This window comes from Littorina saxatilis, linkage group LG7 (assembly GCF_037325665.1).
Source record: "Littorina saxatilis isolate snail1 linkage group LG7, US_GU_Lsax_2.0, whole genome shotgun sequence".
Taxonomy (NCBI): domain Eukaryota; kingdom Metazoa; phylum Mollusca; class Gastropoda; order Littorinimorpha; family Littorinidae; genus Littorina; species Littorina saxatilis.
Window position 1 is genome coordinate 6751499 of NC_090251.1, and position 26668 is coordinate 6778166.

At 43.1% G+C, this 26668-nt stretch overlaps 1 protein-coding gene across 1 annotated transcript in view; it reads right to left on the reverse strand.

Annotated features, from left to right (window-relative positions):
- LOC138970576 (uncharacterized) overlaps nt 1-23939 on the reverse strand; it is a 32719-nt gene extending 8780 nt beyond the window's left edge. Inside the window, exons 1-13 of the mRNA XM_070343046.1 lie at nt 23568-23939; nt 16167-16679; nt 13913-14091; nt 12994-13199; nt 10449-10530; nt 9419-9592; nt 8884-8998; nt 7560-7669; nt 6785-6854; nt 6273-6384; nt 4241-5823; nt 1431-1658; nt 586-680 (exon numbers count right to left, since the gene is read on the reverse strand). Coding sequence (XP_070199147.1) covers nt 586-680; nt 1431-1658; nt 4241-5823; nt 6273-6384; nt 6785-6854; nt 7560-7669; nt 8884-8998; nt 9419-9592; nt 10449-10530; nt 12994-13199; nt 13913-14091; nt 16167-16659 — 3447 coding nt within the window. The 5' untranslated portion in view covers nt 16660-16679; nt 23568-23939. The remainder of the gene's footprint in view (nt 1-585; nt 681-1430; nt 1659-4240; nt 5824-6272; nt 6385-6784; nt 6855-7559; nt 7670-8883; nt 8999-9418; nt 9593-10448; nt 10531-12993; nt 13200-13912; nt 14092-16166; nt 16680-23567) is intronic.
- Between the last annotated feature and the right edge of the window lie 2729 nt (nt 23940-26668).

The following is a 26668-nucleotide window of genomic DNA, read 5'->3' on the forward strand; positions in this document are numbered from 1 at the left end:
TTGTCGAAGAGACACTGCGTAGAAACTGACTCAAATTCAGCGCAAAGCAACCCAGTGACAAGACGTAAAAAGTTTGTGTGTTCGGAAATGGCGACCTGTGGATCTAGTGGAGATCAAAGCTTTTCTCTGCTTGTTGTTGCTAATCGAACTAGAAAAAAAATCGTCCTACGACATGCACTGGTCCACACATCTACTTATTTAGATACCAGGATCAGGAAGTTGGATGGTCAATATGATTACCTGATCAAAGGAGTTTCTCCAGGCATAGACTGGTTAGTTTCACAAAATTCCACGGACGAGCCAACACAACCCCTTTTCATTTTTTATTTGTATTTATTGCATAGAAAATGCATGCAAACAAAAATATTTTAATGTTAAATATAACCCCATTACAACCACAAAGTGTCATGCTTATTAGTGCATTTTCAAAGAAGTTGTAAGTGTTGAAAGTTAGTGGGTGTTATTCTTACGCTAGGTAAGCAAAATAATGTGGCTACAGGGGAAGTAATGCTGGCTGGAATCTGGAGTGCTAAAGGTTAAGTAACCTGCATCAAGGAAGAAAGGGACAATACAACAAATCCTTACGGTTTTTGAGATGTTCTTGAGAATGTCGGCCAACTTCTTCTTAGACACGCTGCCTTCCTCCTCGTCACTGGAGTACCAGTTGTCATCCTCCCCGCCTGAAACCACAAAATCAGTGAAGATTCACCGTCAAGTCAGGTGCATCAAGACAGGTGCAATGGCCTAGTAGATAAGACGCCGACCTCCTCCCTTTTCCTGTGTACACGCAAGCACAAGAACAAGGAAAAGATTCTGTAATCCATGTCAGAGTTTGGTGGGTTATAAAAACACCAAAATACCAAGCATGCATCCTCCGAAGTCAGCTGTCTTAATGGCAGGGTAAAAACACACTCATTCCAAAAACAAATCAAATAATGTTTGTATCAGGTGGACCTTACCCATGGAGAGTACTACTTACTGGTTCTCTACACGGAGCTCTACATAAAGCTGCACACTAAAATATTTTTGGCTGGCATGGCTTTTAGGCCGGCAATTAGCTGGCTTACCTTTACAGGCATGGGATTTGAAAAAAAGTAAAAAAGGCTGAAAATTGTTAAGTTATAGCAGAGTCGACGACAGGCATGCCCCCCCCCCCCCCCCCCCCAAAAAAAAATTGTTTCTCCAAAGAACCCAAATGGTGCAATTTGGTGTCACCTGAGCTCCAAGTTTGCCATTAAATTCATTTTTCAAACCATTTTTGCCTCCCCTATTTATTTTTTCGGCGGACACTTTTCCTTTTTCGGCGGAACAAAAAAAAATGTCGGCGGAAATTTGCCTTTGGGCGGACAATTTCCATGCCTGCTTTATCTTACTGACACTAAGACACCTTTAGCTGCCATGGCTTCCAGGCGAACAAATAACTGACTCACCTTTCTCTTCCTCCTCGCTGTCCTCTTTCTTTGTCTCCATCTCTTCCTCCTTCTCTTTCTTCAGCTTGAGCTGTAGCTCGTGCTGCTGCTGTTGCTGACGTATGCGCATGAAGAGTTGTCGCTGCATGGGGGGCAGGGACTGCAGCATGGCCATGTCCGCACCGTCCTTCTCTGGCTCCAGTTTGGACAACGTCGTGTCTTCATCATCAGCACCTTTGTCTGCCTCGCCTGCAAAGATAGTGCCATAAAAGAATTTGTGTCATGAATGGCAAACTAATCTTAAGCCTCATATTAATTGAGCGAAGTCCATTTTTTTAAGTCCACTTCACAAAGCTCGCTGCGTGAAGCTTTAGCAAACAGACTTTGTGATTACCTCTGCGAAGTGAACTTTGAACTCAATTAAGGAAGGCCTTCGTGAATCAGTCAGTTATGCTTGACTCTTCTAACATTTCACACACTTCACAAACTGCACCAACTGAATGTTTGCATCTTTGTCCAGTAATGATGCATCTTTTTAATGTATAGTCTAAATTGGAAAATTTCAATAGTAAATTTTCATTTGATTAATATACTTACCCAATTCTCATAAATGCATTGATTTCAATCTCACATGCTAGATGTCGAAAAACTACTCAAATTACCTGCCCTTGCAAGAGAGGTAACCAAGCTAAAAACAGACGCCATAGCCGTTGCTATGCCCTGTCCCACCTGGTTACCCATAACCCACCGCGCACCACGTGAGCGCCGGCATCCGGAATAATCATTCGAGACTTCTCAAAAACCCTTTGGAAATTAAGTAGCGGGGATGGATGGGAGGATATTAACTATGAGAATTGGGTAAGTATATTAATCAAATGAAAATTTACTATTGAAATTTTCCATTAAATTACATATTCTTACTCCAATCCTCATAAATGCAGATTGCTCCTAAAGGCGGAGGGAACTTACTTATATCCCTGAGAGAACCTGTCCTGCAGAATCTAACGAGGGCAAGGCAAAAGCCCCATCAAGTTAGCAGGAGATGTCCAGGAGGTAACAAATTAATGAACACGTCAGACCTCCAAAGAGCTGTTGGCAAAACTTCGCATAGGCGAGAGGAACACCACCAGCGAGAGAAGAACACCAGGCTCTGGACTCCTGAACACCTGTAAAGGAACAGAGGGGACTGAACGCCCCCCCCCCCCCCCCTTGTGTTCAATAAGCCACCACTCATAGGACTGTCCTATGAAAGTAGCAACACCTCTTGTGAGAGTCAATTAAGAGAAGCCTCTTTCACCTATAGTGTAAAGAGACAAGAACATGAGCTTTTGGCTCTTAGTTCCAATTGACTGAGCGCAAAACAAAAGAGGATTTTAAAAAACTCTAACCAGACAGTTAGAAAATCCAAAACGCCCGGAGCGAGAATCCTCCCGAGAGGAGGGAATTAAACACCAGAGGAGATTGACCAGATTTCTGATTCAAGGAAATCTGGCCGAAAAACCCGTGAAAAAACGGAACTATAAGCTCCAAGGCTACATCCTCCGGTAAACCCCAACAACGCATGTGCCTCACTGCCCTTCGGGGCTGAGGCCCAGAGTAAGAAGAACAAAGTCCTACGAGTTAAACAAGGGGACGCCTCTAAATCTCTTAAAACAAGGTCCTTTGATCATGCCCACAAAAGCGCCATGAACATCAGAAGAGAGGCCTATTTGTTTCTAAGTAGCTGAGATAGCCGAGACGCCGGAACCTCCAAGAAGAGGCCAAGCTGCCCAGAGCCAAAAAGAAACAGAGGTGATTAACCACCTGGATTGAGAGAGGGGCGCTAAGGAGTTGCACCCCCGCTCTATACGCCAATTGGCCAATGAGGGGCATACACAGAGAAAGTGGAGGACCTATGTGTTTCATGCACTAAGACCAGAGTCAAAACCCACGATCTGTAACACAAACAGCACAACCTCCAGCCCCGTATGCAGATGGCCCAACCCGTGTGCAAGCCCTGAGAGGACCTGCTGAACGAGTCGGCCAGATTATAGAGCCGGCCGGAGAGATATTCCCCTGAGAAATTGATTTAGTGTGAAAGACACCAAATCAGAATCCCGTAAACTCTGTCTGACAGGGAGTGAGAACTTGCTCCTCCCTGCTAGTTCACATAAGAAGCAACAGAAGTATTGTCCGTATGCAACCGGGCATGCCTGTATATATAGCCACACAAAAAGTGCAGGTCTCACCAAAAGAAAGGCGAACAGGTAAAGGCCCCCCCAAGCCCATAAAGTCACAAAGACAAGGGCTAAGGAAAGCCAAGTGAGCAGACGAATTCCGCACGTCTGACGTGTGTCGTCGAAAATGGAGAATGATTATTCCGGATGCCGGCGCTCACGTGGTGCGCGGTGGGTTATGGGTAACCAGGTGGGTCAGGGCATAGCAACGGCTATAGCGTCTGTTTTTTTTTAGCTTGGTTACCACCCTTGCAAGGGCAGGTAATTGGAGTGGGTACTACATGATGCACTCTCTTCCTCACACAAGCATACACATAGGGCCCCCCCAAAAAAAAGGTCTGTTTACGGTAACCCGACCGACCCTATTTTTTTCGCGCGACCCTAGACATTTTTTTGGCATTTGGGGAAAAAAAAAATAAAAAAAATAAAAAAAATCTTGGTTTTTTTGCAAAATAACGTAAAAATATGGTTTTTTGGGAAAAAAAAAAAAAAAAAAAAAAAAAAAAATCCCGACCTACCGACCCTATTTTTTGGGCCTATGTTACCGTAAACAGACCTATTTTTTGGGGGGGCCTAGAATACCTACAAGTACACACAAAGACAGGTGTGACTCACCTGAAGATGGCGGGGGAGATGGGGAAAGCAACGTCTCAGCTTTGTCTTGCTGCATTTCCTCCTCCTGTGGTTCCTCCTTCACCTCCGTCTTCACCTGGCCAACCTCTAAACTTTCCTCCTTCTCCTCGCCGTACGTTGGTGACATGATCGTGTCCTTGTCGCCAGACCTCACTACCGCCGCTTGCTCACTACCAGTCACTGCCTGTGCAATATTTTCACTGTCACCTCCAGAAACGTCCTGTTTGGTCGAAGAGTCCCCAGCGTTTCCAGGGAGTGAACCAAGCTGCGTGGAATTTGTTTCTTGCTGCATTCTGGGATCAGGGCCACCCACCCGCATGTCCGTGTCACCGGTTCTCATGTCTGTATCACCGGTGCCCTGCACATCAGTGTCACTAGGCGTTCTCATGTCGGTGTCCTGTGGCACCATGGACCCCTGACTGGACACCGGGACGGGGTTGGGAACTTGGACCTGGTTTGACGCGGGCCCTTGGTTGGCCATGGACACTGGCAGGCCGTTCTGGTTGAAAGGGCCGCTGTTAGACGCACCGCGCAGAATGGCACTGATCATGTTGAGCACCGGCGGCATGGAGGCGGTGGTCTGAGCCCCCATCCCGAACCGGGCGGCCGCCATACCCGGCATGTTGGGCGTTATCATGCGGTTACCGCCCTGAGACATGGGGGTCATCCCTCGCAGGTTGGGGTTCATGCCTTGCTGGTTCTGGTTCATCATTCCCTGCATGGGGTTCATGTTGCCTGACTGGTTCATGTTGCCTGGCTGGTTCATGTTCATTCCCTGTTGCTGCATGCCTTGGTTCATGCCCTGCTGCATCCCCGGGTTCTGCATTCGCTGGTTCATCCCTTGGTTCATGTTCATTCCCTGGTTCATGTTCATTCCCTGGTTCATGTTCATGCCTTGCTGCATTCCCTGGTTCATACCAGGCTGCATGTTCTGGTTCATTCCTTGGTTCATGTTTTGCATGTTTGCACTCTGATCCATGTTCATTCCTTGCTGCATTCCCTGGTTCATGTTTTGGTTCATTCCAGGGTTCATATTCTGATTCATTCCTGGGTTCATATTCTGGTTCATTCCAGGATTCATATTCTGGTTCATTCCAGGATTCATATTTTGGTTCATTCCAGGGTTCATATTCTGGTTCATTCCAGGATTCATATTCTGGTTCATCCCAGGATTCATATTTTGGCTCATTCCCATCCCCTGTTGCATCCTTGGTCCCATCCCCTGCTGCATGTTGGGTCCCATGCCTTGCTGCATATTGGGACCCATCCCCTGTTGCATGTTGGGTCCCATTCCTTGCTGCATGCCGAACATGGGGCGCTGTTGGCCACCCGGGCCCATCATGGGCCGATTCATGGGCCCCTGCTGTCCTCCCATCATCATGGGCCCTTGCTGATTCATGGCGCTGGGGTTGGGGCCTCGCATGTTGTTGTGGGCGGGGCTGCCAAGGAGACTGGGGCCGCCAGGGGTCGACATGGGACCTTGACCCTGCGAGACGGGCCGTGTGGGAGATCCGTCGGGCGGAGGGGAAGAGCTGTCTCCTCTCTCGCTGTAGAAACCTGAGATTCTGAGAAGACAGACAACATTGCTAAGGTTAGAAACTGTAATGAAGAATAACTGAGATCCTTAAAAAAAAAAAAGACAGAAACAGAAGTGTTAAGAAACAGCCAGTAAGTAGTCTTACACTGTTTTTTTCTTCACAGAAAACAAGGGGCACTGAATGTGCAACACCTGGCTTTCTTCAAAATAAAATAATAAATCTCTTGTACAACAAAACGCCTTGTAGTCCCGAAAATACAGTAGTTGTCATTATGAAAGTCACATACATGATACATACACTTTTCATCTCATGTTATGACAAGTCGATTCAAATTTACATTCTATCACATGAAATCAGGAAAACAAATCTCAGTCTTACAGCAATACTGAACAGAAGCAATATCTCAGTTATAAAGGAATTCTATTGTGAAGACCTTAGACTAACAGTCAAACAGACCTCGGTCTATGTATACTTACTTGGTTGGCATTTTCTGGCCCGGTGGGAAGACTTCGATGTCAAAAAGGGAGGGGATTTTCTTGATCTCCTTCGCTCTCTCAGCCGCTTCTTTGATGTGACGGGGAGGTGAACCTGTTACACACATACAATCGCTTCATGAGGAGACATGTCACAAAATGGCCGACATCAACGGAAGAAAAAGAACCTATATCAACTGATACACCAGTGTGTTTACAATGCATACTCATTGTAAGCACCCATTCATGCATTTTTCTGCAATGATTTTTTGTTTTTGTTGTGTTTGCTGTTGTTGACTGTGCTTAGTCTTGTTTCTATGTTAGTTTAGGTTGCATTTCTGTGTTTAATTGGAATTGTACAGCGCGCGGAGCTGTTATCCAGACTTGCGCTATGGATAAGTTATTTATTCTAATTATTATTACAATAAAACCTATAACTTCCACATTTTAAGACGAATTTCAGTGCAAAGCAAAAGCTCTATGTATGTTGAGTTTGAAAAAAGAGAATGCTATACCTAGCAGACTTGGTTTCTTTGGGCGATCTGGGTTGTCCATCATTTCCTCTCTGATGCCAGGAATGATCACCTGCACACAAGCAATACATTACGATACTACTGGGACAGCCATCAAAACAACAAGGAAAAAGACAAGAAAAAAGTGCACTTAAAAGAAAGTAAACTGAACTACCTTTAGCTTCTAAGATTTGATATTTCAAGATATTATTTCCATATAAAACGTTTTCCTCCCATTATCATCAACTCAATAACTCTCAACAATTAATTCAATGACTCAAAGCATGACTGCATAATTATAGAATAGGTTATAACAAGTGTTTCACTGTATTACTTGGTGGTTTCTATGGAGATGCTGAACAGTTTAAGTAATGTGAAGCTGGCTAAACCATGCACAAAAATACTATTATTTATAGGACACACAGAGGACAATCTGTAAGCATTCTGGCTAAAGTAAACCAAGAGTGTTCTTTTTCTTCTTCATTCATGGGCTGAAACTCCCATGTGCACTTGTGTTTTTGCACGAGTGGGCTTTTACGTGTATGAAAGTTTTTACCCCGCCATTCAGGCAGCAATACGCCGCTTTTTGTGTTTCTATAACCCACTAAACTCTGACAGGATCTTTTCCGTGCACACTTGGTCTTGTGCTTGCGTGTACACACAAAGAGTTCTTTACAACTTTGACCAGCTTGTTGAACATGTTATTCTCTTACACCGTATCAATCATCATGAAAATGTCCACATATCTTGGCCAATGGACAGCTAGCAAGGAGCTCACCTCTGCAACGATCCTTCTAGTTTCCTCGTTGAGTGGGTCGTGAGAAAACCTGCACTTGTCTCCTGCGAAGCAACTCTGCCCCGTATGGTAATACTTGCAGGGGTAATCATGTGAATGTGGTTAAGGACAACACTATCTTAACCCTGCCCTTACAGATATAGTCAACCCTGTCAATAACGAACGCCCAAGGGACTGACCAAATTTGGGTGGTTTCAGACATGTGGTGGCTATGAAAAGATGAATTATATATATAAAAAAAAAATTAAATCCAAAAAACTCAGATGGGTGCTGGTCGTTGTAGAGAGGTGGTTACCAGAGCAGATTCTATTGTAACCCCTTTCTCTTGTACACAATCTTGTCAAACTGGTTATAGAGAGGTGGTTAGCAGAGCAGATTCTATTGTAACCCCTTTCTCTTTTACATGGGATAATATCCTTCCACTAGGACCCATTCCCAAACTCTACAGTGGGGTGTTTTCTGTGTACAGTGGGGTGTTTTCTGTGTACAGTGGGGTGTCTTCTGTGTACAGTGGGGTGTTTTCTGTGTACAGTGGGGTGTTTTCTGTGTACAGTGGGGCGTTTTCTGTGTACAGTGGGGCGTTTTCTGTGTACAGTGGGGGTTTTCTGTGTACAGTGGGGCGTTTTCTGTGTACAGTGGGGCGTTTTCTGTGTACAGTGGGGTGTTTTCTGTCTACAGTGGGGTGTTTTCTGTGCACAGTGGGGTGTTTTCTGTGTACAGTGGGGTGTTTTACAGTGGGGTGTTTTCTGTGTACAGTGGGGTGTTTTCTGTGTACAGTGTTTTTTTTCTGTGTACAGTGTTTTTTTTCTGTGTACAGTGGGTTTTTTCTGTGTACCGTGGGTTTTTCCTGTGTACAGTGGGGTTTTTCTGTGTACAGTGGTGTTTTTCTGTGTACAGTGGGGGTTTCTGTCTACAGTGGGGGGGTTTCTGTGTACAGTGGGGGTTTTCTGTGTACAGTGAGGGTTTTCTGTGTACAGTGGGGGTTTTCTCACACAATTTCTTCTGCAGATTGACATAGGTATCAGTATCAAAAAAATAAGAAAGGTAGGTTGTTGGAATGTTTGTTATTGACAAAACAACACATACAGTTATCAGTAGTTCCTCAAAGGAAACAAATCTTATTCTCTAAGTCACACACTGAAGTGCTTGAACATGTGACAGAAAAAACCATTCTTAAAGAAACCCACCAACATGAAGCATAAAGTTATAAACACTTTAAAAGTTCCAAGATGTGGCAGATGAACTTTGTTTCCAGCTGATCTATGTAATAAGCCGACTGTCAATTGCACTTGACTCAAAAGGATATCATGCATGTAGACGCAGTTCTCTCCCTTGTTGCAACCAGTCTGCATCAGATGGTACTTGCACACTTCGCTTCGTTTGTTCCTCTGGGCATCATGGTTGAACGGACAGTTCATTCCCTGCCACAACATTTCACACAATCAACTTTCTGCTCTGTACATGTTATTGTAGTGTTGTTGTAAAACTTCACTCCAAGTGCATATATAAAAGGTTATTCATGCAACAACAGTATCATCTAATATTACACAGTCATATTAAGCATTATGTATTTCAAACACAATAGACGAACTCGGAATATAACGCTGTAGGGTTTGTATGGGTTATGAAAGAGTGAATACTTTTGCAACTAGTGAGGCAAGCTTTCAACACACACTCACTCACATGCACACAAACAGACTCGCTCACAGATACTTGCTCGCGTACACACACACACACACACACACCAGGAAAACACATACAGAACAATCTATCAACCCATCAAGCAAGCAGGAAAAAGGTAAGACCAAGACAAGGGGTCAAGTGTAGTTTTCAACACTGACCTTGGCACACTTTCCATCCTTGTAGAACTTGCAGATCGGTCTGTCGGCCATGGGGATTTCAACCAACTTTTTCTTCGGAGGTTCGTTTTGCCGTCCTCCTCCGTCCCTCTCTCGCTTCTGCTTGGGGCGCATGCGCTTCCCTCGCATCGTCTTGATTTGTTTCATCTTCATAATCTGGAGAAAAGAAAAAGTAAACAAGAAGAGCAAACGCTCGATCGAGTCACTTTCGCAGTTCTGAATATTATATGAGGCATCAGATGGACAGGAAGAAATTGCTATTCACAACACAATGAGTCACGTTCACATAAAATTTGAGCCCGGTCACTTTTATAGTTTCCGAGAAAAGCCCAACGTTAAGTTGTGTGTTGCCGAACAGAAAAGGCTAGTTATCTCCCTTGTTTTTCTGATAACGTTCGTAAAAGGCTACAGATGTAAATACTTTGATGTAAATAATAATCCTACAAAGTTTCAATCACATCCGATGAACTTTGTCAAAGATATAAAATGTCTAATTTTTCCTTTGACGCTGACCTGTGACCTTGAAAAAGGTCAAAGGTCAACGAAACCATCGTTAAAGTGTAGAGGTCATTGGAGGTCACGACTAAACAAAATATGAGCCCGATCGCTTTGATAGTTTCCGAGAAAAGTCCAACGTTAAGGTGGTGTCTACGGCCGGCCGGCCGGACAGACTAACACTGACCGATTACATAGAGTCACATTTTCTCAAGTGACTCAAAAAATGGAAGATCAATCATTATAAGCTAAGGCTTGTCCAAGGGTGTCCTTTTATCGCAGGTACCACTGTACAACAAAAGCTTCACTTTCTCAAAACTGCTTGTGCCCACTTGCATATATTAACTCATTCAACTGCACGTAAATGGGTTTTTGGTTTTTTTACACAAATCCTAACTATTGCTCTAGCACACTTATCATCAGTTTCAACCTGTGTCAATTAGTGTGGGTTATCAAGAAGACTCTAAAACAGATCTTGCATAGACAACAAATTGCATGCTTTCACACTGCAACATACCTCATCTTTTTCACTGGCTGCCACTGTGGCATCAAGATACTCGTCTGACACAAGACTGGTCAAACTGGCCTGAGCTCCCAATCTGGAAAAACACAGATAAAAGATACTGTGTAAAAACATTTGATGGAGAACAACACACAAATCACCAAACTAACATCTTTTTCCATTTCACATTTGTAACTGTGAATTTTTCTTATCAGATTACCATAAGAATAATAGGAAAAAGCAAACAAACACAGCTTCCAAACCACCAAACAAAATTGAATCAAAATTGTAACATGTTTAATTCATTATCTCTGCGATCCTTTTCCAAAATATGGTGACATTTCATTCACGCATTACGTGTCAACAAGCTCTGAAACAACATGGGGGTCGAAAACAAAATTTGCAAGTTCCGAACAGTTCAGTAATGGGTGTGTCTGCCGCGTTTTGCGATGCCTTCTGCAGTCCTGTTCCGCATTGAGTTTACCAGCTTCCTGCAGAAGGCCTGAGGATTGATTTATGAAGTCTTATATCACGCGCGTATCTCCAGACTCGGACTCAAGGCGCAGGGATCTATTTATGCCGTGTGAGATGGAATTTTTTACACAATACATCACGCATTCACATCGACCAGCAGATCGCAGCCATTTCGGCGCATATCCTACTTTTCACGGCCTATTATTCCAAGTCACACGGGTATTTTGGTGGACATTTTTTTTATCTATGCCCATACAATTTTGCCAGGAAAGACCCTTTTGTCAATCGTGGGATCTTTAACGTGCACACCCCAATGTAGTGTACACGAAGGGACCTCGGTTTTTCGTCTCATCCGAAAGACTGAGGAATGGCCTGCCATTCGATTTGCAGGAACTGAAGCAGTTGCTGCAGGTTCCTTGGGGGTGGGTGGTTGTTCCTCACTCGCCTGTCCAGCTTATCCCACAGGTGCTCGATGGGGTTGAAATCAGGGCTGCAGGCCGGCCAGTTCATCCTGGTGACACCAGCCTGCTGGATGAAGTTGTTGACCAGCCTCGCTCTGTGAGGTGTCTCGTTATCGTCCTGGAACACAGCCTGCACACCAATCTTGTGTAGAGCGGGTAGAACCAAAGGGGCGACAATCTCATCTCTGTAGCGCTGGCCCGTCAGGTTGCCAACAATGTGGTAGAGGGGGGGTTCTGTGTCGAAAACTGAAGGCCCCCCACACCATGATGGAGCCCCCGCCGAAGGCCACCCTCTCCTGCACCAGACCGTTGTTATACCGCTCACCCTGACGCCTCCACACACGAGCCCGACCGTCATGATGGTGCAGATTAAAGCGGGACACATCGCTGAACAGCACATCGGCCCATTGCTGGCGTGTCCACCAGGCATGGTTGTGACAGAACGCCAAACGAGCCTGGCGATGAGCTGCTGTCGGTCGTGGCCGTACAGCTGGACGACGTGACCGCAGGCCAACTTCGTGCAGGTGTTTGCGGATGGTTTTCGTGCTGACGGTGTTTGTTGCCACCCTCAGCTGGCCCCTGATGATGTTTGCAGTGGGGCCTCGCTACTGCAGAGCTCGTCTTCTGATGAAGCGATCTTCACGCTGTGTTGTCTTCTTAGGCCGTCCTGACCTGGGCCTCTCCAGAACGCTGTTGGTGGCCTGGAACTTCTGATGCAGCCTGACCACGACAGAATGGGACACTCCAAGTCGTCTGCCCACTTCTCGCTTGCTTACGCCGTCTTGCAGCCATGCGATGGCCCGGGCTTTGTTGAAGGTGGTCACCTTTCGTCTGGGAGGCATAGTGAGAAGATGGTGGCTAGCGGAAAATCGCGGGGCTATAAAGCCTAACTGGTGACAACAGTTCACTCTCAACACATTCCCCCAGCACGTGCATAACAAATTTTTCATCTTTCCCGCCCAGGCTTGCCCACGCGCCAGCGTAAAAATGGTCCACTTTTTGCAGTTTGGCAGTTTCTGTCTCGTGCCCTAGCCAGGCCTCCGTGGATCCCGAGCAAGTTTCCTGCTAACACAGCATTGCTCACCCACTGGTGTGTACGGCCTGACAGCCATTTGGTTTTATAAACTTAGGAACAAGGAATTTGGCACAGATGAAGTCAGCTGGTTTTTTCAAGGGCGGTCCCTAACTTTTTTCTTTGAGTATATTAAGACCACAATAGCATTACATTAATACTGCCTATACGCTTAAGCAGAGGCACACAATTGTCACAAACCTCAATCAAAATGGGAAGAAAAAAATCTGCAGAGGCTAAGCTCGTAGAGAAAGCCAAAATGTTCCAGCTTTAAACTATTCAAAAGGCAAGATTGTACAGCTAAAAAGACAACAGCAAGCATTAGACTTTATTCTCACAAGAGCAATCATCCTGGATAAACACCATAATATTCATTCGCATGCAGGGGGTGCACAGACGCTAAATGATTTGCACAAGTTGTCGAAAAACAAGGCTCATTTTGCGCAGCGATATGGCTAAAAGTGTGTATGGCACCTGAAAAATGCAAAATATATGCACAAGTTTGCAATAAAAGCCACCCCTGGAGTGAATGGTGTAAAAAGAGATCACTTACTCTTCCTCCGAGCCTGAAGGACTGTCGTAGAGTCCGGGTGGACTGTCGCCACCGTGGTACGGGTAGTAACCACGTGAGTCTCGTCGCTTGCCAGGACTGTGGAAGTAGTCGTTGTCTTGACCTTGCTGTGACCCCCACCTGCCCCCTCCCCCTTCTTCCCCCACTTGGTCGTGATCGTAGTATTCATGGTGGCGTGGCTTTTTACGCTGAGCAACACAAAAAGGATCAAACATAAATTTTCACGTATGTTGGAATTCTCATTAGGAACTTTTAATTTGTGTGTTTCCTTCTCATTCTTTCTCAAAGTGTTCCGATTTCAAAGATATTTGGGTAAACCAGTGCACACACAAAAACAGATCAGTAAAACAGATTTTTTTTCTTCATCAACAATCAAAGTTTCACAAAGAACAGACTGAAGGCGTGAGCAAAACATTACCCAATGAGAATGAACAGTGAGGTGAGAACATCTCACAGGCAATCTTCCACCATGCCTGGATAAGGCCTAAAAAAAAAAATAGGTGTGGTTACGGTAACCCGACCTACCCTATTTTTAGGGGCCGACCCTATAACTTTTTTATTACATCTGTCAAAAAACAACAAAATAAAACAACAACCCGAGTGCAGAAAACGCAATGAAAGCGAAAGCGCTCGAGTCGCACACTTATTTCCCTGTCAAGTAGGTTTAATTTGTACACATTAAAAAAAAAAGTTAAAAAAATAAAAAAAGTGATTGCCTACCTTCCTACCCTATTTTTTTGGCTACGTTACCGTAACCACACCTATTTTTTTTGTTGGCCTAAATGGAAAGGCAGAGAGAGGAGAAGAAAAAATAAGAAAACCATCTCGAAGAAAAGGAGCAACAAGAAGAAGAAGAACATTGAGGAGCAAGTGCTAACACTTTTAAAAGACTGCCACTTACTTTTTCGTCTTTGTCTCTTCGCTTATCTTTTCGCTTTCTCTTGCCGTCTCTCCTTGACCTCTGACCCTGAACTTGACCCTGGACTTGACCCTGACCCCTCCCGTCGTCCCCTTCCATGTCACCCACCGCCGGGTCTCCCTGCTCGCCCATCTCTCCTTCCGAGTTGCCAGGCGACAGCCCTGAGGTACACACGACAACACTCATGTATGATTGTATCGCATCTCTCCAAATCAATACTGGTCAGAAGAGTCACAGAGGCAAGTATTTCTATTATTACAGTGGAACCCACCTTTAAAAACTTTTTTTTTTATCAGGTCTCAAAAAAGGAGGGAGTCTGAAAATGCAAGTAAATTACAGTCGTTGTCAACTGAGAATCTGAGGGAGTCTGAAAATGCAAGTAAATTACAGTCGTTGTCAACTGAGAATCTGAGGGAGTCTGAAAATGCAAGTAAATTACAGTCGTTGTCAACTGAGAATCTGAGGGAGTCTGAAAATGCAAGTAAATTACAGTCGTTGTCAACTGAGAATCTGAGGGAGTCTGAAAATGCAAGTAAATTACAGTCGTTGTCAACTGAGAATCTGAGGGAGTCTGAAAATGCAAGTAAATTACAGTCGTTGTCAACTGAGAATCTGAGGGAGTCTGAAAATGCAAGTAAATTACAGTCGTTGTCAACTGAGAATCTGAGGGAGTCTGAAAATGCAAGTAAATTACAGTCGTTGTCAACTGAGAATCTGAAAATGCAAGTAAATTACAGTCGTTGTCAACTGAGAATCTGAAAATGCAAGTAAATTACAGTCGTTGTCAACTGAGAATCTGAGAGAGTCTGAAAATGCAAGTAAATTACAGTCGTTGTCAACTGAGAATCTGAGGGAGTCTGAAAATGCAAGTAAATTACAGTCGTTGTCAACTGAGAATCTGAGGGAGTCTGAAAATGCAAGTAAATTACAGTCGTTGTCAACTGAGAATCTGAGGGAGTCTGAAAATGCAAGTAAATTACAGTCGTTGTCAACTGAGAATCTGAGGGAGTCTGAAAATGCAAGTAAATTACAGTCGTTGTCAACTGAGAATCTGAGGGAGTCTGAAAATGCATGTAAATTACAGTCGTTGTCAAGTGAGAATCTGAGGGAGTCTGAAAATGCATGTAAATTACAGTCGTTGTCAAGTGAAAATCTGAGGGAGTCTGAAAATGCAAGTAAATTACAGTCGTTGTCAACTGAGAATCTGAAAATGCAAGTAAATTACAGTCGTTGTCAACTGAGAATCTGAAAATGCAAGTAAATTACAGTCGTTGTCAACTGAGAATCTGAGAGAGTCTGAAAATGCAAGTAAATTACAGTCGTTGTCAACTGAGAATCTGAGGGAGTCTGAAAATGCAAGTAAATTACAGTCGTTGTCAACTGAGAATCTGAGGGAGTCTGAAAATGCAAGTAAATTACAGTCGTTGTCAACTGAGAATCTGAGGGGGTCTGAAAATGCAAGTAAATTACAGTCATTGTCAACTGAGAATCTGAGGGAGTCTGAAAATGCAAGTAAATTACAGTCGTTGTCAACTGAGAATCTGAGGGAGTCTGAAAATGCAAGTAAATTACAGTCGTTGTCAACTGAGAATCTGAGAAAAGAGGGTGATAAAAGGAGAAAGTATTAAGTTAAATTGGGGGTTCTTAAAATAGGGGTTCCACTGTATCACAATAAACTACATATGATCTTCAGCAGGCTGGCGAAGCCTCGTGGAAACCCCTTTTTAAGACCCCTTGATTGAAGACTCGCTCCCTTTTAAGACCTTGTTTTCTCAGATTGTTTGTTCTTTACAGGTCTCTTAAACATTTACCCCCACTTTAAGACTAACTCATTTTTAAGACCTGATTTTCTCACATTTTTAAAAGGTCTTCCACTGTACCTGGCTCAGGAAGACAAACGAGGCGAGGCCTGACTAAGTTTAAATTGGTTTAAAAGCGTTTTGTTTAAAGCATCAAGCTTTAGAATTCACAGTGGAAAGCAGAATAGCAAACAAAAACTAACAGCAAGGAAACCATTCATGTAGCTCCTTTAAATATGTCAACACACTTTCTTAAAATCGTGTAAAAACTCTGGAATACCAAAAGGCATCTGAAACAGTGTCATACTGAAACAGGTCAATATTGTAACGCACTCAAAATGATGGCTTTGCTACCTTCTCACACTTTACATGTTCCGTTAGGGACTTTACTGATGACAGTAATAGTTATGATTATTGAGTTTTGTAATGCTACTAACCTTCCTCTTCCTCCCCTGGAGGCGGTCTCCCATAATCCATGGGATGACGGTGCCCTCCCTCTTCATCGGTAGCAATCTCTCCGTCCTCCAAAATCTCTCCATCTTCTGCGGCATTGCCGGCAGAGGCCACACCCCTTCGTGGCTCCTCCCCCTCTCTGGCCGGGTACAGATAATCGTCATCATACACAACCTCCTCGCGCGACGATCGTTTTGAGTGTCTGCTGCTGTGGTGTTTCCGCCGGCTTTTACCGTGCTTTGAGGAGCGTTCTCGATGTGATCGACTTCTCCGTGATCGATGCTCGCCGGGCGCGGGTTGCTCAAAGCCACTGTTGGGATCGACCTCGGCCTCGCCCTGCTCGGGTGACCCGACTTCCTGGGAGGCAGGGGGGCTTTCACCGGCGACGTCTTCTTGCCACAGGGGTTGTGTGTCATTCTCACCCTCCTCCATTTCTGCTCCTGGTGGTTCTGTTCCTTCTTCCTCCATGTTTGTCATCTGTCACTGCTATCTCCGCCCTGCACCCATACAAATATTTGTTTCATGAAAAACAAGAGGCGAAGCCTTCAAGGCTCACGTAAGAAATCGACAAACAGTAACACAAACTCAATCACTCCGTCACACACACAGTACACACACACACACAGAAAGAGCATAGGTGAAACTGTGCAAGAAAGCGAGACACTAGATCTAGATCTGTCTGTCTGCATGTAGCCTACTTACATGGACACGACTGCCAAATAGTCTCGGCCCGCTCAAAATAACAATCACCGAGACTTTCAGTAATTCCATCGCGTGACGTCTAACCCTCGTACGTCATTATGTGACGTCAATGTAATATGACGTCTTCAAATGTTAAAGTTTCTACCACAGACATACACACATACATACATACGCACGCACGCACAGACAGACAAAAGTTAGCATCGCATAGGCTACACTTACGTGAGCCAATAAAGTTCTCTTTCCACTACTGTCAATATTTCAGCCTCTTGTACTTTCTCCCCCCCCCCCCCCTACTTACTAGGCTAACAAGTGAACACCCCCCACCCCCATCCATTCCTTTTGATGTTATTCAACTCCGGAACTGGTCTAGTGACCTGTTTCCCTGAAATAAACTTCTTAACTTTAACCAAACCCGTTTACTTTTTACTCATGCTCCACATTCTTTACTTTGAGGCGCACATGACAGTGCAATGTATAGCCCTGTACTAGACCCACTCCCTCTTGATTCAATGCAGAAGAACCCCCCCCCCCCCCCCCCTTTCAAATGTAGATTACTACTAACTGTAATGATTGATAGTACCCTCTTTCACATACCCCCCCTTCCCTCCTCAAAGACAAATAATGCAATTTTTGACACAATGAAAAAGGAAGTGTGAGGGGTTACAGGGCCGAAAAGGGGGGAAGGGAGATAGAAATTCTGTAGGAGGCAGAAGAATATATGCTGTTTGATTTATTTTTCTTCGTGGCTGGGGCTGTGTGGAGGGGGTGTGGGTGGTGGGGCGGTTGTCAGGTGACAACATAGATGGTGATGCCATGTTGGTGTTACTGTTACACAAAATGACTAGTGCACACAAACTCTCACATGAACAGCAGGAGTCACAGTTATTGACAAGACAGGAGAGAGAGAGAGAGAGAGAGAGAGAGAGAGAGAGAGAGAGAGAGAGAGAGAGAGAGAGAGAGAGAGAGAGAGAGAGAGAGAGAGAAGTATACATGTATCACAAAGCTAATCCACAAAAACAATGAAAGAAACAAGTACAGAGATCAATAGCGACAAAATGTGAAGCACTGTCAATGCAGGGTAGAGTAAAAGTGTACCAGCTTTGTGTGGCAGTTTCATTCTGATAGTTTCTCAAATCTCTAGCCTCCCTCTCTGAGATGCGTTTGAAGACAGACTGTTAAAAGAGAATAAATGTATGTTCATAATTATGATAGAATATTGATGTATGAATTGAAGAAATGTATAAGAACACAAGAATGTATGAATGACAAAGAACAAATGTTTATTTTTGAATGTTTTATTACGGACACAAAAGCTCAGCAATGCAATTTCTCTTTTAGAGATTAATAAAGTTATTGTATTGTATTGTATTGTATTGTATTCAATAAATTTTATATCACTTCTACCGTGCAATACACACATGTATATATTGATTGTTTGTAAGCGGTGACAGCTGTTGCCAGAACTTAAAACTCAACTAAACTTGGAGGGGTAACGCTGCTACAAACAGCAGAAGGTGAATTAACAAGATTTTGAAAATAATTGTCTTTATCTCACCCAGCAGAAAAATATTATGACTATGAGTGTCAGTACTACACACCACCAAAATGCCAAGGTTTGAACTCATACTCACAGTGCCTACTGATACCCCAAAGAGTGTGTATAAGTACTTTTAGGCATGGGAATTAAACATTGTAAAAAAGGCTGAACATTTGTAAGTAATAACGAAGCCAACGGCGCCTACCAGGGGGGTCCAGGGGCATGCCCCCCCCCCCCCCCCCCCCCAGAATTTTGTTTCTCCAAAGAACCCAAATGGTGCAATTTGGTGTCATCTTCAGGTATGGGAATTCCAAAATAGAAAAAACTCTGAAAATAAGCCGAGGTACAGGGGCTGCCTTGGCCCCGGCGGGGTACAGGGGCAGAGCCCCATTGTGGGGAGGGGCAAAGCCCCCCGGAAGGAAAATAAATTTTAGACCAATATTTTGATAGTTCTCGTGTAAGTAAATAATGGATAGAGAGACAACAGTTTACACATAATTTAATTTATCTTTTTTTTTGCCGCGGACAATGTTTTATTTTTGCTGAAACGTAATTTCTTTTTCGTGGAAATCCGTGATTTCGTGGACAATTCCCATGTCTGCATCCTAACTACAAGGAATATACAGGAAATCCCTCCACAGAAACTCCTCCTACAGGGAATCCCACTCTTTTGGTCGACATAGACCCCATCAGCGATATTAATTGTTACACTTTGGGACTCAGCAAGTAATGAAAGTACAAAAAGGCGTCCCAAGTTGCAAGCTGTTACACTAATGCTACATAAAGTGACAATGGGGTGAGGGGGGGTTACTTAGTCGGTTTCCACGCCGGCTTCAAAAACAAGTTTGTCGATATCAGCGTGACTTCGAATCCCGTGTCAGAACACACCCGTGCGCACGATAAAGATCCCCAGTTCACAATGAAAATCTCAGGGCTCGGAAACACAAACAAGTGCATGCAAACACAAAGTTGGTAGCAGTGAACTATATATATATGGCAGCTTGCTTTTCCATTTGTTTGTTTGTTTGCTTAACCCAGCCGACCACGAAGGGCCATATCAGGGCGGTGCTGCTTTGACATATAACGTGCGCCACACACAAGAGAGAAGTCGCAGCACAGGCTTCATGTCGCATCCAGTCACATTATTCTGACACCGGACCAACCAGTCCTAGCACTAACCCCATAATGCCAGACGCCAGGCGGAGCAGCCACTAGATTGCCAAGTCTTAGGTATGACCCGGCCAGGGTTCGAACCCACGACCTCCCGATCACGGGGCGGACGCCTTACCACTAGGCCAACCGTGCCGGTCGCTTTTCCATTCGACTGGGAGAAAGCAACCCGTAACCTCGCAGAACTTTATGATACATTTCCTACCATTTTATCTACATGAAACTTTTAAAAGCCTGCACACACAAAGCTATACACTTTACCTTGAACAAGGAGACCCAACATCATCTGCTGCTTATTACTTTCGTGATAGTTTTTTTCCCCCCAGGACATGTGGGCTACCTATCTGTGGGAATAACTGCAGAGAAGGAGTCGCGCTACAGTTTACTCAAGTCAAAGATTGAATCCACATCATCACTGTAGCTCCACAATATGGTATTTCTCACATTTGAATCTTGGTTTGTGTCAAACTCATAGATTGACAGAAAGCTACAAAAACTGAAGTTCATGCTCACAGCTACGAGTACGACTTGCTAAAATGACTGTGATTTCAGTGTGCAAATCCTAAACTGAACAGTGTGTAATCTTCACTGCACAAAGTGACAGAAGTTTAGAGTGATAATATTGCACTGTAGACAATATATTATTCAAAATCTTGACATATATGCCATTGCATATTTTTTTTATCTTTCTTTCTTTTCTTTATTTGGTGTTTAACGTCGTTTTCAACCACGAAGGTTATATCGCGACGGGGAAAAGGGGGAGATGGGATAGAGCCACTTGTCAATTGTTTCTTGTTCACAAAAGCACTAATCAAAAATTTGCTCCAGGGGCTTGCAACGTAGTACAATGTATTACCTTACTGGGAGAATGCAAGTTTCCAGTACAAAGGACTTAACATTTCTTACATACTGCTTGACTAAAATCTTTACACAAATTGACTATATTCTATACAAGAAACACTTAACAAGGGTAAAAAGAGAAACAGAATCCGTTAGTCGCCTCTTACGACATGGGGACATTCTTCCTCCTAACCCGCGGGGGGGGGGATATGTATATTTTTTTTTAATTTTAATTTTTTTTTTTATCATCAAAGAAAGGATTCCATGGTTAAAAAAAAAAAAATAAATAAAAATACAACTGCTGACAAATAAAAACTTACTTGTGGAATTATTCAAGGTGACTCCTTCAAGGCAACATAGGACACTTGCATAAAATTGATAACCATAATCTCATTAACTAATGTTAAAATAAATGTTACAGTTCACAATTCAAAATTCAGTAACCCAGCTAGCAGGTCACGGAAGAATAAAAAGCAAAAGATTTTGTGTATGTGGATGTTGTGTGTGTGTGTGGATGTTGTGTGTGTGAATGTTGTGTGTGTGTGTGTGGGGGGGGGGCGCACAGAGGTGTAGGGGTTGGGAAGGTAGAGAAATTGTTTGTTAGCCTACCATTGGGAACATCTTAAATCTACAGCTCTGAACTGAGTTGACGCCAGTTTAACGCGCTACAGAACCCATAACTAAGCAGATCCTTGAATGTCATATTACCTACAATGCAACATAACGCACATTTCATTATCAGTTTCTACCGGCTTCCTGCAAGGTTCGAGCATCTGGTTTCAGAAAACTCGCTGTGGTTTGCTACTTGCTACGATTTTTGCTAAAGTTTGAAATTAAGGAGTTACCTCTCTTGTCATGAGGACTGCATAGGAGATGCATCATTCTGTGCAGGTGGAAAAAGGTTCAAATCTTCAACAGATAATCTGTGTTGGCAACACTACAACTCCTCTAAATTTCTCGTTAATAAAATACCTCATTAATCAGAAGCAATCACTTACCAAAAGCCACAAAGTGTGGGGGATCTCCTTGAAAGTTGAGTATAATCATTCTGCGCAACAATGCATACATTTTGCAATTTTCGGAAACAAAAATCCTTCGGGTTCGAATGGGTTGGGAAAGAGTGAATACCCTTGCTTTTCCTCTGACAAATAAGTTCGAATGTGCTCCTGTCCTTGTGTATCCGACACACTCCATGCTAGAGATATGCCCCTCCAATGTTTATCTGACACACTCCATGCTAGAGATATGCCCCTCCAATGTTTATCTGAGTAATTTTTTAAAGTAAGGACATACACTCTTTCACAACCAATACAACCCCGACAGAGTTCATTCGACAGAGTTCATTCGACAGAGTTCATTCGACAGAGTTCATTCGGAATTCGTCTATCACTCTATCCCTCATATAGGGTCATGTTTTATATCCCTCGATATGTTTTGTTCTTATTTAAAAACGCCGCGAACTACCTGCAAAATCAACAACATTTTAGCCAAAATTGTGTACGTTAGCTATAACCTCACAGCTCGATCCTTCCCTATCCTCCAAAGAGTACTATTTACACACATACAGGAATTTAAAATCTGAGCTAGCGAGAAAGTGAAAACACACAATTTTTGCTTAATGTACACAATACAATTGCTTACTAGAAGGCTACAAAAAATGCTATGCCTGTAGAAAAAAGGGTGAACTATTTGAAATGTCAAGATAGAAGTAAATAAAAGAAAGGGCAGAAACTGCTATCAGTTCCACTGGTTAATGCATCAATACAGCTGCAGATAGCCAGTGCACTTAGAGTTTGCTGTTCTGTAAATAAAGTTGTGAATTTTGTCCCTTTGGTCTTGGGAATGTGGGGGGGTTAGGTGTGGGAGGGGGTGGTGGTAGTGGTGAATGGGATTATGAATGAGGTAAACTGCAAACTTCAGGCTGAATTTTTCTGTTCTAGTAGTCTGGCCTAACAACGAGTTGACAGCTTTTAAATGTTACACGCTTTCATCGAGTTGTGAAATAAATCGGTCCACTGCAACGAAAGAACAGGCAGACTGCCCTGTTCTACTCTCTGTTTGTCTGTTTTTGCGGCGCGAGGCTTGTGACCAATGTCGCTGTTTCTACGAGATTTTTCAAATCTTCCGATGTGGGCACACTTTCCATGTATTGTGTCATTGACGCAGCTAAACAACTGATTGTCAGTGTGATCTGTTTACTTCCGCGATTACGCACGCGCGACCCACGTCCCGTGACCTCGATATTACGTCACACTACACAAAAAATGTCACGCAATCAATTTCAAATAGCACCTTATAACTAATCGATTTGACAAGAATACTGCCATGAACAGACTGACAACCATAATAATTATCCCCAATTCAAAATAAGTAGCCAGGGGACAGGAGCACGTACATAAATAAGTAAACAAAAAGCCCGGGAAGACTGACGTTTTACGCACTACTTTATTGCTACACACCAAAACGTGTACTTTTGTACGGTAGCGCGCAGCCTCGCAGTTCCTGTCAACTGAAGTCTTCCAGTGGGATATCATATAACAACGCAACTTTAGTGTTGAACACAAAAGCATACAGAGTGTTCTTTGATCTACAAAGCAACCATAATTTCAGCTTTCAATGGTCAAGACTCAACTCATATCAATTCTTGATCAGAACACATACATGTATTAATGCGCCTATCTTATTTCCGCTTTGATTGAACAAACTTTTTTTTCTCTTCTCCTTCGTCGTCAGATCACAGTATCATGTATTTTCGCAAGGAAAATAAGTTGAAAACCTAACACGTTGGAAAGAAAGAAAAAGATGAAGAAAGACAAAGGTATGGAAAGGGTGGAAAGGTATGGAAAATGTAGGTCAAGCAGTCTCAACCCCTCTGTCCGATCATCCTTTCGATCAAGGAATGTAAACGGGTCAGGCGTGCCTTCCAACGGCTGGAAGTCACTTTAAAACTGTTAACTAGTAAGTTACTAGTTAATCGCTGTATGGTGATTGCCGCATAACCCTATCCCCCATAACTGGCCGGTGAGTGAAGGAAGGGTGGGCAAGACAGAGAGCACAAAAGAACACACAGCTCTACACACACGTCTGCGTGGAGGGTTCTCATTAGCATAATTTATGCACAATATGAGTTTACCTTTCATCGAGTTTTAACTCGTCCTTCCGAGTTACTAAAAGATAAGCCTAATATCTTAAAGATCGTCGGCGTACTGGCGATGCAAAGATGTATTTGTGTCCGTCAAATCTCATCGCTTTCCCCTTGCAAGTCTCTGTCTTTCAAGCCTGTACCTTGCCACAAGGGCACAAAAGGGGTCGGGCTCGACAGGGGACTTTTGCTGAAGATTTTGGGTTGAACCGAATACTGAAAGAGATGTTATACTCTAAACAGCTTGGTTTATGAAGAATTTGATATTTTTGAGAAATTAAACTCCTCTAAAAATGCCTACAGATGTTGCTTTTCCTCGCTGTTAGAACCACACACATCATCATTCAATCTTCGCAAAATGGCGACAACATAACACGTGATCACACCAACGGGCAACCGGGGCGAGTCCATTTGTGGGTGAGCGGGCGTATTTCCTTGTTCCATATTGTAAAAGAAATCACGGGTTGTTTTTACTGAATTTGCCATTTTCAGTACCTACTACTTTGCCTGCATGCAAGGGCATCAAAATGGGACAAATACAAGCTTTCCAAAAAAGAAACTGCATGTACAGGAAAGAAAATATCTGCATAAATGTTACGCTCCCACCCCTTCTAAACTGAGCATGACCTAAACTCGGACAGGGCTGACTCATTAGGTCTGTGCAGTTCTGTTGAAGTCACGAGATGACGTTGAACGAAGTGTTTGGATAAAATGTTTCAAAAGCTGTTTTCTCCCGGATAAGACAATAAACAAGTCGCGTAATGCGAAATTACTACATTTAGTCAAGCTGTCCAACTCACGGAATGAAACTGAACGCACTGTATTTTTTTCACCAAGACAGTACAGCTTCGTCAATCCCCGCGAGAAGGAAATCGCTCACCTCCCACGTGCAAAACGCAGTGACTGATATGCACACGCCAGAATAGCGCGGTAGCGTATTGTGCTAAGCAGGAAAGCGCTGGACCCAGTCGCGGTGAACTCGGAATGATAGTGTGTTCATTTTTGATCTTTTAGGCCAGTATCGCTAAATTGAGTTTTGAAGAAGCCGGCCACATGTACGAAGGGGCGCTCAAGACCTATACTATAGTATAATAGTTTTTTTTTTAAAAACCCACAAAAAACACACCAATAACCAGGTTAGGTAAGTTTAAATCAATATTTCGGCATGTAACTGCCTTCTTCGGGATGGTATGAAAAGAATGGAATTACGGCACTATATATACTTTTCTACTATATTTCTAAATATAGTATAGTATGTATAACCAAATTATTCATGCATTGATTTTTTTTAATCTGCACTCTAAAACAATCTTTTTGAAGTTGACATTCATTCAAATAAAGAGGAATTATGGCCGCTGTGTATTTTTTTCGATTTTTGTAAAAAACAGAGGTAGTGCACCACGAAAACAGTGTTCGCTCAAAACAGGGGACACGCCTTCTTCTAGAAGAATACGTACACTTCATGAAAGAAAGTTGTAAAGAAAGTTTCACACAATGATTCGTGATCAGGAAAACTGTTTAGTGCACCAAATTTCTGTCAATGTGTCTAGTAATCTCGATTTATAATGTTGAAAATTGCTGAAAGTCATTCAAACAGACTATAGTTTTGAAAAAGGCTTTAGTGTATTTTCAGGTTTATGAACAATTCTGTATGATGATAGATATGACTTTCCGGATTTATCGTATGAAAGAACCCATTGTTATTCAGCTAATTAAGACATTTTCCTAATTACAGTGGTTTCGTTGTTTGTAAAATCTTTGATGAACATTGTCATGTTGCAAACACAAATTCGAACATCTTTGGACGTTATGGTTTTACGTAAGCATTTGATCGAAAAATAGTTAGTGACTGAGAACGCTAAAAATAGCTCCGAAGAGTAGCGAGGTTGCTGTGTTTCATCTGCCTTTTTGAGTCTTTTGCACACTCTGGTGGTGCTAATCGTATGTCAGTTTTTAACACCAAAAACAACGCAAAAGACACGTTCGAACTTCCCAACTGCACAAGGTGAAAGCGTGTTATTTTGTCTCCCTGTTTTGATGACTTCCGATTTTTCCCGAGAGTTACCTTCTCTTAGCTTGGTTATGTCTAAGTATAGTATACTCACAATGGCACAGCGGCCGCTATTTTGTTATATTGATGTATTTCATAGAAACATTACATAACATACCACGCACCCAAAGCGCTGCCTGAACAATCCCTGTCAATGCGGTCAATGCGCATGCGCTAACAGCATGGGTAGATTAATCAGGTCGCGAACAACCAGTAACCCTAACCCTAACCCTTACCCTAACCCTAACCCTAATCCTAACCCTAGTTCGTTCGGTCAAAGGGTCGCATTTTTTAAGTCCAAGATTGGCGCATGCGCATTGACCGCAATGAGAGGGATTGTTCAGAGAGGTTTCAGTTCGTGACACCGGCGTGAAAACTGTTAAACCAAGTCAGGGCCGATCTGCCGACCAGGCTATCCGAAACTACATCGGCGCGTGATCTTGCAGTGCCGTAGCACAGCTCCTAAAAGTGGTCCGGCCATAAAAAAAATAACAAGTCGCGTAAGGCGAAAATACAATATTTAGTCAAGTAGCTGCCATTTTTCAGCAAGACCGTATACTCGTAGCATCGTCAGTCCACCGCTCATGGCAAAGGCAGTGAAATTGACAAGAAGAGCGGGGTAGTAGTTGCGCTAAGAAGGATAGCACGCTTTTCTGTACCTCTCTTTGTTTTAACTTTCTGAGCGTGTTTTTAATCCAAACATATCATATCTATATGTTTTTGGAATCAGGAACCGACAAGGAATAAGATGAAAGTGTTTTTAAATTGATTTCGACAATTTAATTTTGATAATAATTTTTATATATTTAATTTTCAGAGCTTGTTTTTAATCCGAATATAACATATTTATATGTTTTTGGGATCAGCAAATGATGGAGAATAAGATAAACGTAAATTTGGATCGTTTTATAAATGTTTATTTTTTTTTACAATTTTCCGATTTTTAATGACCAAAGTCATTAATTAATTTTTAAGCCACCAAGCTGAAATGCAATACCGAACCCCGGGCTTCGTCGAAGATTACTTGACCAAAATTTGAACC